The sequence below is a fragment of the Lissotriton vulgaris genome, unplaced genomic scaffold, assembly GCF_964263255.1.
Source record: "Lissotriton vulgaris unplaced genomic scaffold, aLisVul1.2 SCAFFOLD_832, whole genome shotgun sequence".
NCBI classification, from domain to species: domain Eukaryota; kingdom Metazoa; phylum Chordata; class Amphibia; order Caudata; family Salamandridae; genus Lissotriton; species Lissotriton vulgaris.
The window spans coordinates 635,845-648,901 of record NW_028245555.1 but is presented as its reverse complement, the minus strand read 5'-3'; the positions used below and the strand labels follow the sequence as shown (position 1 = coordinate 648,901).

General features: G+C 47.2%; 1 protein-coding gene across 1 annotated transcript in view; it reads right to left on the bottom strand.

The window, feature by feature from the left end:
* The window catches only part of LOC147666352 (uncharacterized), a 406,262-nt gene that overhangs the window by 210,394 nt on the left and 182,811 nt on the right, over positions 1-13,057 (bottom strand). Inside the window, exon 3 of the mRNA XM_086949103.1 lies at positions 9,879-11,026. Coding sequence (XP_086805229.1) covers positions 9,879-11,026 — 1,148 coding nt within the window. The remainder of the gene's footprint in view (positions 1-9,878; positions 11,027-13,057) is intronic.

Genomic DNA, 13,057 nt, shown 5'->3' with positions numbered 1-13,057 from the left:
CCGCTGGAGACCAGAGGCCTCTGATCTCCGCCTCTCCCATGTGGCCACCCCAGCCTTGGAGGGACGCATCAGTCACAACTACGTGCCCCGGCTGGGGAAGGGAGAGGGATCTGCCGTTGACCCAATCGTGGTTCGATAGCCACCACTGCAGCGGTCTTGCAGTGCCCTCCGAGATCAGGACATGGCCGGACAGCTTTCCCCGATGCTGTGCCCACTGAAATTTCAGGTCCCACTGCAGAGCCCGCATCGGCCATTGGGCGTGATGCACCAGAAGGATGCAGGAGGCCATCAGCCCCAGAAGCCGCAGCGTCAACCGGACCGAGATCGTGATAAAGGCTGAAAGATCTGAATCCGAGTCTGAATATCCTGAACCAGCTGTTCGGGAGGATAAACCCGAAACTGCGCTGTGTCGAGAACCGCTCAGATGAAGAGGAGCTTCTGGGAGGGGCACAGGTGTGACTTCGGCACATTGATGGAGAACCCCAGCCGGTGCAGGAGGTCTGCCGTCATCTGGAGGTGGTTGACGACCGTCTGGGCCAAGCCCGCCTTCAACAACCAGTCGTCGAGGTAGGGGAAGACTGACACCCTTAACCTGCGCAGATGAGCTGCGACCACCGCCATCACCTTCGTCAACCGCCCGTGGGGCGCTGGTAAGGCCGAAGGAGAGCACGGTAAACTGAAAGTGCTCGTGTCCTACCGTGTACCGCAGGTAGCGCCGGTGGGCCGGCAGGACGGGAATGTGGAAATAAGCGTCCTGCAAGTCCAACGCTACTATCCAGTCTCCTGGGTCCAGGGCAGCTAAGACCTGAGCTAGTGTCAGCATTTTCAACTTCTTCCGGAGGAAGCCGTTGACGTTCCGTAGGTCCAAGATAGGGCGTAGGCCCCCTTTGCCCTTCTTGGGTACCAGAAAGTAGTGGGATTAGCAACCACACCCTACTTCTGGCCCAGGAACGCGCTCGATGGCCCCCTTGGCAAGAGGGCCATAACTTCCTCTTGCAGAAGTCGCATGTGATCCCCTGACACGTGGTGGTATTGCGGTAGCATGGCTGGAAGAGTCGCCTCGAAGGGGAGAGAGTAACCCATTCGGAAGATTTGCAGCACCCACCTGTCCGATGTGACAGTACGCCAGTCGAGAAGGTGATGGCAAACCCTGCCCCCCACTGGCGTCACATGGGCCTGAAAGCTCTGACTAGGAGGGTTTTGAGGCGGATGCTGCCGGAGTAGGTGTTGACTGACCTCGCCCTTGTCCCCGACCGCCGCCACGGCAGTTTCCACAGCCGCCACTGCGTTGGAAATTAGTCTGCGGTGCGTGGCTGGCAGCACGTGTGGGGGCGCCCCTTCCTTGGCCACGAAAGGAGCGAAAGGCAACCATTTGCTGGCGCAGGGCCGAGAGGCCCAAGGACTTGGCCGTAGCCCTGGAGTCCTTAAAGCGCTAAAGCGCATGGTCTGCCTTGTCGCCAAAAAGGCGACGGCCATCAAACAACATGTCCATGAGTTTATTCTGGTCATCGGCCGAAAAGTTGGCTGACCTCAACCAGGCGTGGCGACGAATCGCCACTGTCGTTGCCATCGCTCTGCCCAGTGAGTCGGTGGTATCCAGCCCACACCGGATGGAAAAACGTGCTGCATCTCGAGCCTCTGCAAGGGCTTGGCTGAGTTTAGCCCTGACCTCCGCTGGGCATTCTGGCAGCACGTCCGCGACCGTGTCCCACAGAGAGTGGGTGTAGCAGCCCAAGAGGCATGCAGTGTTGGAAGACCGCAGCCCCAAACTCAGGGAGTAGAATACCTTCTTGCCGTATAACTCGTACCTCTTGGATTCCCGATCGGGCGGAGCCGTCTGTAATGCGGTCTGGGAGTTGGAGGCCTGGATGACCAGGCTCTCGGGGGGTGGGATGGGTGGACAGGAAACAAGGGTCACCCGGGGCCAAGTGGTGGCGTCTGGCCACGTTCCTATCTACAGGTGGACCTGTACCGGGCCTGGACCAAGTGCCCAAAAGAACATCAGTCAAGGCCTCATTAAACTGCAGCAGAGGCTCAGCCGAGCTGGACTTCTGTTTAAGGAACTCAGTGAGGTGGTTAGTCCTCACTGCCGCGACGGGGAGCTCAAGGCCCAAGGCCTTGGCAGCCCGCGTCAGCACCACACTGTAGGTTGCCCCCTCCTCCGTAGCCACAGTAGGAGGTGAGACAAAACCAGTGTCCGGCGAAGTGTCCAGACCACTGGCATTTCCAAGTTCACCTGCCAAGTCCTGTTGGGACTGACAATCACATGTCAGAGGGTCCTCAGACCCCTCCCAATACACCTCATCACCCATCTCCTGATAATCAGTGTTGTCAAAGGATGGGGCCGGTTCGTTGAAGTAAAAATGTCCAATCAGCGTCTAATACGGCGCTCCAACGCCGGAACGAGTGAAGCATGGGGGACGGCGTCGCCCAAAGGCGGCGCCGGAGGCAACACCCTAGGGATCGGCGCAGGTGAGGTCGTCAGTCAACCGGCGATGACCTGGATCTGGAAGCGGACCAGTGGGGCCCTGCGGCGCCGGGCCCAAAGGTGTTGGCGGCGTCGGGGCGGAAGCACCCGCCGGCGTCGGGCCGAAGCACCCGACCCGCTGGGGCCCTCAGACTGGTCCGCTGGGCCCGTAGGCGCCGCGGAGCCCGTCGGAGGAGGGAGCGACCTCATGGCCATGAGGAAGCGTTCGATCTCAGGCGTCGCGTTCTGCCCAGGGACCAGAGGGTATGGAAGCAGGCCGCAACACCCGCAACTCAGACGGAGCGGCGTAGGCGGGGTCACCCGAACCCCCGGCCATCTTAGACTTCTTGTGCTTACCTGACGACTTCGACCTCGAAGACCGATGGTGACTCCCGGAGCTATGATGGCTCTGACCCCGCGACCGGTCCCTCGATCTCCATCCGGACTGGGACCTCTCGCGGCGCGGGCCGACTGCCGGAGCTCAAGCTGCTTGCGGGACCACTCCCGCCTAGCTTTTGATGTCAGGGCTCGGCAGTCGGGGCAGGCCTTGTCGTGGTCGAAGCCGAGAAAGTGAAGGCACCGGCGGTGAGGGTCGGTAACCGACATCAGTCGGTCACAGTCCTCACAGGGTTTAAATCAAGGCATCTTTACTGGCACCGTTCGGAGTCGAGAAGACTCCGAAAAATGATCAAAAAGGATCGAAAAAGTTAGTAAAAAATTGACTATGGGTACCACTTTTTCCGGATCTGCGCTGCTGGCGCAGAAAACAGAAGAACGGACGTCAGCGCGCGACGACGGACGTGGAGCCGCAGACGACTCCTACCGACGCGCAAGGGAACTGCTACGCAAATGTTTCCGGATCCAGACATACGCCTGGGGATATTCTAAGGTAAGGAATCTAATACTAACCTGTTTCTTTCAGATATCCAGTCCTTATTTAGGCATAGCCCATGCTACCAGAACACTGGCATGGCTACTTCCTTCCGTTCATTTACATCACAATGATTTCTTGGAAAACCAGACTCTTAAGCAGAAGGGACTTCCCCTAGCCTGGATATGGATTTCTCCAGGAACTCATTTATTATGCATGAACATCTATTCCTTATGGGTTCATTCATGATGTTCATATGCCCGACTTTTACATCAATAATGGCATTCCTAAACACCTTCAAGGTATTAATATACCTTCACTTGCTATGGCAAAACACAGTGTTGTTCGGTGCAGTCCGATTACCTACTTGCATGACGCAGCACGCTACAGCAAGTGCCGAAGGAAGCCAACTCTCCAGCGGGCGCACTGATCAGAAACGGTCATCCTCCTGCAGAGAAATTCAGCTCCAGTGCTCCCGACTCCCCTTGCGGGGTGTTGAGAAATCGAGTCCCGAGACAGACACCAACCACTCTCTTTCTAAGGTATGGAGCAGATTATAACCTAGAGAAACCTTTGGCAATTCTTGGCCAAACTAAACCTATGCTAAAAGACAGACACCTACTCTTACCTCGTACTAGAACTAGGTTAGGTACACTGGGGTAGGCGTATTCTAGAAGCACCAGTTGAGTATTTTAGCCTGTTATTTATGTATGTATTTTTACATGTCATAGCAACAGACAATGCTATTACAGTGTTATTTTATATAACTGTTCAGGCTATATGCATTATACTTCTCATTCTGTTTAACGATTGTCGCAGTTCACCTCTCTTGTGTGAGAAAGATGACTGTTCAATAAACCCTTTTTATTGAAACGCCAGTCTCTCTCTATTTCTGTGCAGCTCTGTAGAAACGAAGCATGCACGGTTGACTGAGTGAAATAGTTATCTATTGTTACCACAACTCTGAAGACATGTTTCGATTCTAGGGGAAACAAAGTTGTCATTTTTATGCAGTTGTCAGAAACGAATCCCTTCTTGTTTACTCAAGAAAGTTTCTAGTGACCTCGGAGTTAGCTGGAACACACAATTAAGTTTAGTATACTTGATCGAGACATACTGACCTCAGTCCTATGTCAAATCTATAGTGTATATTATTCCAATGTGCAGAGCCTATTGGGAATATAGGTATTACACAAAGGGCAGCCTCACAGTAGGGAGAAACCAAATTGGCTGTTTGTCACTACCAGGACATGCCACACCGTTAAGGCAGATGTCCTACACCTTTTACCAACAGTGCACCCTGCCCATACGGCTAGCTAGGGCTTTAAGGGGTGACATATGTAGTAAAAGGGGAGTCACAGACGTAGGACCTACTTTATGTGCCACTTCACAGCGGCAGTAAACTGCACACCCAGGCCCTGCAATGGCAGAGGCCTGCAACAGGTTTGAAAGGCTATTTTGGTGGGTAGCTCTGCAAGCCAACCAGTAGCATTTAATTTACAGGCCCTGTGTATATGAGATACCACTTTACAAGGGACTGATAGGTAAATTAAGTACGACAAACAGGTGTAGACCAATCTTACCAAGTTTACCATAGAGAGCACATGCACTTTACACTGGACAGCAGTGATAAAGTGCTCCGTGTCCTAAAACCACCAACACCAGCTCAGGAGAAATACCAGGAGGAGGGCAAAAAGTTCAGGGAAGACCCTGCAAATAGGGCCAAGTCTAACACAGCACAGTGACCCATTATGTCAAGACAAAGTTTTCTCCGTGGACCTTCAGGTAATTCACTTGTTTTATTCTCCACTGCACACGCTTTAACAGTTGTCGCTGCTTGCACATGGAGCACACTCCCTTACCCACTTGTCAACCATATTGTCCATTTTTGGCCACCAACAGATTCTCAAATCCTCCTTTTAGTTGAATAAATCCCTTCATGAGCTGTAGTGGAAAAACATGTCCATAAAGTTTGGGGAGGATTCACCTGGTCACCTCAAAAGAATGACCTCACTGAACGCAAGTTCATTTCTGGCTTTGTGAAATGACACCAAATCCCCACTTAATTTCCCCTCTTCAGGCCACCCTTTAACCAAATATTCACTCACCAATTTACAAGCCCCATCACTTTGCAAAGATTTCTCCCACAAATCTTCAGAGATGGTGCACAAGAATTTACCATCCACACACCCTTCCTTCATAGCCTCTACAATCTACTTCACACCACACTCCAATCCATCATCAAGCTCACTGGCACATTACAAAGAAAAGTGCAACAAACTCTACAAAGGACCTTTTCACGGCCAGGAACATACTGTACAATACATTGCTATTCCTGCAGCCTAGCCACTAATTTAGCCAACCGTGCTGTCAATGTCCTCCCACCACAAGATGACAGCATATTAAAAGCTTGTGGTCAGTCCAGAGTACACATCTTTTTCCACACAAAAATGATCTGAAATGGTATACAGCCCAAGTACACAGTAACATTTTTTTCTATCACAGCACAATTTTTCTCCAAAGATTTAAAGTGTGCGAGCTGCATGCGCCGCAATCCATTCTCTCCCATTCTTTCTGAATGAATACCACACCCAGACCTATGCTACTGGCATCCACAACTATCACACACCCTTTAACAACCACATACAGCCTTAATCTAGGTGAAAGTATAATTTCCTTCTTAGTTCAAAAACATCTTGTTGTCCCCCCTCCCAATCAAATTTCCCTTTTTTCTTCAAAAGAGCTCTTAATGGGTCAACGTTTGTAGCATAATCATGCACAAATTTTGCATAAAACTCAGTCAGACCTAAAACTGACAAGAATTGCTCCCCGGTCCGAGCAGTACTATTAACAATAGCTCTAACATGGTTTAGTTTGGGCTTAAAACCTCTTTCTGTAATGTCATGGCCCAAATACTGGACTCTCAAAACCACTGGCATATTCGAAACATGGTCTTCACATATTCATCCAAATACTAGAAAGTCATCCTTTAATGCCATTGCAACAGTAACACCCTCAAGTATAAGCTTCATTAGGCACTGAAACAGAAGCCAAACTACCTAATCCAAATGGCTTTCTCAAACATTGATACACCTCTTTAGGAGAATACTGCTGCATCAGCAAGTATAGAAACCATTTCGTACAAGCTTGGTAAGGGGTGTCTATTGATCCAGATCTCATTGTTTAGACTACGTAAACCAACACAAGTGCAATTCATGTGAACTTTCACAGAATTCACCATGGGGATACCGAAGGCGAATATTCTGTTGGCTCAATCACCCTTTTAAGACAGATCATGTAACAATTACTTCAATTTGTCCATGTATGCCAAAGGTACTTTCCTGACCTTATGCCTAACAGGAACATCCCCCCTTTCAGAATAATCTTATGTTAAACACTTGAAAAATTCTTAGCTCCTCCTTGAAAAGTTTAGAAGAGACTTCATTTGGTTACATAGTCGGACCTATGCATTTCAGAAGTGACAACTGGCACAGATGGAACTGCATTGGGATCTAACTTTATTTCCAACTCTTGTTGATGTGGCACGCCAAGAATAGAGTTTCCCTTCTTGGCCACATAAATCTTCCTTCTTCTACTACTAAATGTCATGCCAAAAATTGTCCTCCAAATCAATTTTATGACCTGAATAACCACCAGGTTTTACATTTTGTGGAGATAACTCACACTCACTATGTAGCTAACAAAAAACTGTTTTCCCAATCATTCTGAACCAAGTATACAAACCCACCGTCAACTAAATAGATTTCCCATTCAACTTTAGAGTGCACTTTGGAAACCCTTTGCATTGTTTACCAGAAAAACAAAACAGAACTTGTACCCAGTGTTTCTCTTTCAAGTTCACCACATGCAATACAGTTGACCTTGTTAGGCCATAATAACCCTGTACACTCTACTTAAGTGCCCTTTCTTTTAACATTTTATGCAAACTTTATCTAAAGCTGGACATCCTTTAAAGTTGCCAACATGGTAGGGATTAGGACACTTATTATCACAACCTGCCACTGTCTCCTGTTCAGCCCTTTACATTCAAAATATTTCCTTGACTTTGCATTACAATTATTTTTTATAGTATTAACCTCAGTACTTATTTTAATAGTTTTTTTATGTTGGCCTCTAACGTGGCTTACAAATTTCTCAGATTGCTCGATTCCCTTAACAATATTTACGAAGGCACTCAGAGAAGTCTCTGTACCAGCCCATACTCTTTCCTGCTGTTTTTTAACTCTTTTCATTACTTGGCCACGCAACACTTGGTCATATGAATGGTCTCAGATCTGCAAAAAACAGCTAAAGTTATTAACACTGAAACCAAGCATGATAATAAAACATGTATATTTCCATAACTATTTTTCTTTCCAAATCTAATTTTTAATCTCTTCACTGCTTGCTCGAATACATTCAAATCACCCATAGTTTCCAGAGGAGGCAGTGTATAAAACTCCTTCAAACCCATTCCTCCTAAACAGTATTTTAACAGTTTCCATTGGGGAGAACAGTCTTCATCCTCTAACACATCATCTACATATGCTTGAAAAACAGGAAACCACAGTTCCCATTTTTTTTTAGGTTCACTGCTACCTCCATGAAAGTTGATGGTGCCACTATGGGGGACATAATATTTACATAAGATGCCAAATATGAAGGATGTAAAAAGAAAAGTTATATTTAAAAAATAATAATTTTCCACACAAAGCTAACTTGTGTAATTAACACGTCAAAACAACCAAATTCAAAATGGCATCCAAGTCGTTGATCTTTAAATTTAAAACGGTAGCTCGTTTTTAGCTCAATTGCGCCTGTTTCAAAATGGTTGCTATCAAATTCAAAATGGCGTTCAAGTTGCAGATTTTGGCCAGTTAACATTTTTTTGTTGTATACACCGAGCCACACCTGTTCCAGGATGATCGCTAGTGTGACATCACTCCCGCTATGGATCATGGGATATGCATAGGCCTCACTTCAATCGTTGAGAAGCCGACCAAACCAAGATGGCCGCTGTGTGTGATGTCACATGTGCAGTACTCCCTGGAAACTAGGGGCTTTTAGCGCCTGCGCATGATAGCACTAGGTGCAACACTATAATTACATGCCCAGCTAGGTGTAGACTTACTGCCATTTAAATACGCTCAACGAAGACTTCACAAAAAATGCTTGCAACAGTAACAAGCCCATAAGAGACATGCACACTGTGCTGAGTGAACACGCCCTCTAGTCCTGCCCTGCTCATCACCAAATATGTGGTACCTCGGAATGAGTAAACAAGACGACGCTCTCAGGTATGTAGTTTATTTGAATAGAAGAGACAGCTTAGCAACCACCCAATGGCTTGCCAGACTCCAAACTGATATTCAATCCAATGTCCACAACATTTTCACATTCTAACTTCTGAATAGAATGTTAACCTCATAGTTCTACTAGTCCTACCAAACAGTCTGTGCAGGACACTCGCACCCTTCCCCCTTCCCTCCGCCTGTAGCTCAGTTTCACAAGGGCTTAAGGAGGGAGTGGTGAATGCTGCTCAACTCCTTGGTCTCCCCGGCTTGACAGTACTACAAAACGCAGCAACGCCAAGACTGGGAGGACCAAGGGCGTAGTTAAGCTCCTTTCGCAGCTCTTGCTGTGAAAGTTGACCAGCTAACAGCCGTGGCCTTCCACAAAGTTAACTGTAGAACATTCACAGCACGAGCTATGAACAAAGGCTTCGAAGCAAGGGAGATGTCAACCTCCTCAGGCTCCGACATGCATTGTTGTTTCCCCAATTAGAACAGTCTGTTGTCCTGGGAATTTTCTAATACCTATATAACCTGCCATAGATGGGAAACAAGGGCTGTTAAAGCTGTGCTCGCTTGTTAAAGGCCGAATTTAACACTTGGAGCAGGCCTTTAATGGCTGGTATAGCCTGCTACGATGAGCTATATTAAACTACCTAATATAGATTAGTCATTCTGTCTCCAGCCTTTTGGTGGAATTTTCAAGCTGTGACCTGTAAACCTTCGAGCCCTGAAGAAGTCTATTAGACTAAATGTGTTGGCTGTCCCCCATCATATGCATCTGGCATGGATGATTTTCTTGATGCCAATTTATGCTCAAGTAGAACACGTACTGAAAGGCTCTGGAGGATCTTTGCACTGAATATTTTTTAGGATAAACATAGAAGAACCGTCCAATGTTTGTTGTCAGTTGGAACATTTGTGACATACTTTGTGCATTTTAAAATATTGGGCCTTCCATGTATGTTTTGTTATCCTCTAACTTTCATGGAAAAAGTTTCATATTCGATGCTCAAAATACATTTGGTTTCTAAAAAGATGAGTTGGGGTAGCAAGGTTATCCATGAGATGGGGGACTCTGTTATAGGTGCACCACTTGCCAAGATTGAGAATGAAAAACTGGAATTAACAGTTACTTAAGAGATGGCACCATGCTTAGTTTCAGAATATGTATCTGTATTTCCCTAAAGATAAGAACATGATGAACAGGACTTGTACAACTTCTTCACAACCCAAGGTCCCCATTTACCTTTAACCTGTGATGTGGCACCTGGACTACATTCTTTTCCACAGCTTCTTACAGCATCAGTGAGCCTCTCTGCACAGAATGATGACCGTATATTGTCTACCTCAGTAGAAGTCTGCTTTTCTGGCTGAATCACATTCAACTCCAGATAGTCCACATGGGGAATTTCCACATTAACTCCAGACATTTCTTTAGCCATCTCTTCAGCTCCATTACCCAGTCCCATCTCACTATGGTCTCCATCAGTCCCACTCTGCTCCAGGAATGCCGGCCAGTCTTCTGCAACGTCCTGCAAGGTAGGTGTTTTCTCCACAGGGGGAAACTCTGTGTCCTGCTCCTTCAGGTACAAATCAGGGTCAAAAGAAGCACACTCTGCTCTCTTTCTTTGCCAACATTTTTCATTGTTTGCCGAATCCATCTCAAGGCTCATGTCCATAGAAACATGAATGGACCCTGCTGAAGGGTTTTCCTTGCTGTACCGCTGGAGACGCTGCATAGTTTCAAAGGAGTCTTGGAGCTTCTGGCAAGCCTGGGCCTCTCCCATATTGGCCTTCTCTGGGCCTTGTTCCCGAGGACTCTGGTCACCTATGAGTGAGGGCTCTGCACTCAACTCTAAAGAACCCTCAATGGTGGCAATACCAGGCATTGCGCTGACATAAGCATGCAAATGTGCCTTTGTGAAAAGAAGCTCTTGCTCATGAGGTTTTAGAGGAGTAGATTCAGCAGAGGCTATGAAACTCTTTGGAAAGCGCCTAGAAGTGGTCCCCAGAGACGGTTCTGCAGCAGTAGTCACCAAGATGAATGGCAAAGGTCTTGAAGCTCCATTTTCTAAAGGCGCGGTCTCTGATGGACTGGAAGAGCCCACTGTGTCTTCATTCAAGGAGACTGAAGACACTGTGCTGTCCACCAGGAGTGCTGGTTCAGGAATCAAAGTAGTGTCTGAGCCCTTCCCCGGAGGAGCAGCATCTGTTTTGACATGAAGAAACTCACAGGTCTCACCATTGGTTACTTCGAGCTGTGTGGTATCTACCCCATGGATTATCATCATGGATGCTGTGTCATCATACACTTGGCGGGACTGGAAAATACCATGGCCGGCTACTGCAGGACTTTGGTTGTCATCCTTCTTACACGGCGAAATATTCTCAAAGCTGTGGGAAGAAAGCCATTATTTACATCATATGCTACTAAGGGCACTTCACGTAGCAACAGAATAAAGCTACAAGTGACAACAGAATGAACAAAACAATCCTCAGAGTGGACAGTCTATACACAATACAGTTTGTCATCCCAGACACTCCACCCATACACCTTTTTAATTTAAATCATCAGATACCCAGAGTTGTATAAAACCCCACCATTCAGTATTTATATAATTTATATTTACAAGATACAGATACAGTCTGAGGTACTCTAATTCGATTAGCCATTGCTTAGCTGTCCCAATGATTGTGTACATTTAATTGAAAAAGCGATCTTGAAAAAAAGCTTCATTTATCATATGCACGCTGACATTTAATTTCGATTGCATTTGTAGTTTGCTATCCTTGTGTAAAACTTTTGACGCTTGTGCAAACTACAAACATTGGTTCCCACAAGTGGAATGGTTCATACTTAGTATAGAGAGGCTCTCAAAGATCTGGGCTTATAAAAGTCAGATTACAAATCGCAAAGGTTGACCATATTACAAATGTGGAAATTTCTGTCATTAAATACATTCATAAATTGATAGATTTTGGGGGTCAAATTCACTGATAGGTAATTAAAATCCAATATGTGTGGGGGCATGATTTTTCCCTGCAGGATATCGTAATGCTGGATTGACTTAGTGCACAACTACTTTGTATCTATTTGACATTTTTTGTCCTGTGTCATGCAGACTTCCAGGCCTGCCCCAGGCAAGGTGAGGACCAGGACATTGCCCAGGAAAGGGTGTACTAAACATGATCTCGTAGCGAGCATAGGATTGCTGTCCCTGTTTAAAGTGTAGCACCGAATGGCAGTGACTGTGTAGAGTTTTGCGATTTAGACAGTGATCAGACTTTTTTAATGTGTCTTAACCCGGCCTACTGAACCCTCTAGTTTAAAGCTCCACCAGTGCGTACCCCAGAACATCAAAAGTTGGGGATCTCACGCGAGAGAAGATGGTGGTCAAAAGGAGTTCAGTCCATCATACTGAGCGCCATTGCCAAACATTGGCATTCAAGGTACAAGAACTGTAATCTTGCTACTGCTTCTTGGTTCCAAAGACTATCGTTTCTCTGTTGATATCAAGATACATCATATGGCAGATGCTTAACAGTAGGCCACAAGACGTCCTTGGCAGTTCAACTCCTCTCACTATGATTCTGGAAGGATTTTACTTACCCGGTAAGCATCTGTTAATGGCATGCAGAGCTGTAGATTCACATGCTTTGCATAGTCCTGCCATCTAGGGTACGGATGTTTGAAAGTAATTTTTCTTGGAAGTCGTCTTTTCTAGTAACGAGGTAAGGGAACTCCTCCTTTTGGTGATAGTGCGCACAGGCATTGAATCCATTGTTAGATTGTTGTCCCGCAAGAGAGTGAGAATAGAGCGAGTGAGTAGTAGAGATGTCCATGCGTATGAAATGTGAACAATAAGAACTGCAACAACCATAGGTGCCCTGGAGGAGGAAGGGTGCATGTGAATCTACAGCTCTACATGCCAAGACATACTTACAGGGTAAGTAACAATCCGTTGAGGCATTTGTGTGATGTAGATACAGATGCTTTGCATAGATTGTATAGCAGTATTCTCCCAAAGCAATGGCTAACCATTGGGTGTTTCAGTTGTTTAAAAAAGTGTTTATAGTACTGCTTGTCCTGGGGACGCCTGGATTGCCGCTGCCTGCCTGCAGGGACTACAAGCCCCTGTTCGCCTCGCAGCCTTGGACGCCACCAACGTCGTCACTCGAGCGCGTCAGGAGGCACTAGAAAACGTGAAAAGGGTTCCCGCAGCGCGGTACGTCCGGATTGCCGCTGCCCATCTGCCGCCTGGGGGGTGGACTACAAGCCCTAGTTTGCCTCATCCGCCACCAACGCCATCACTCTACCGCTACAGGAGGACGGCTCTTGTGGCGTGGGCGCGCCCGGGCCAAGGGCGGGCTTTTCTGCGCCTGTCAGAGCCCAGAAGAGGCTGGGCAACCACTCTGACATCTGGA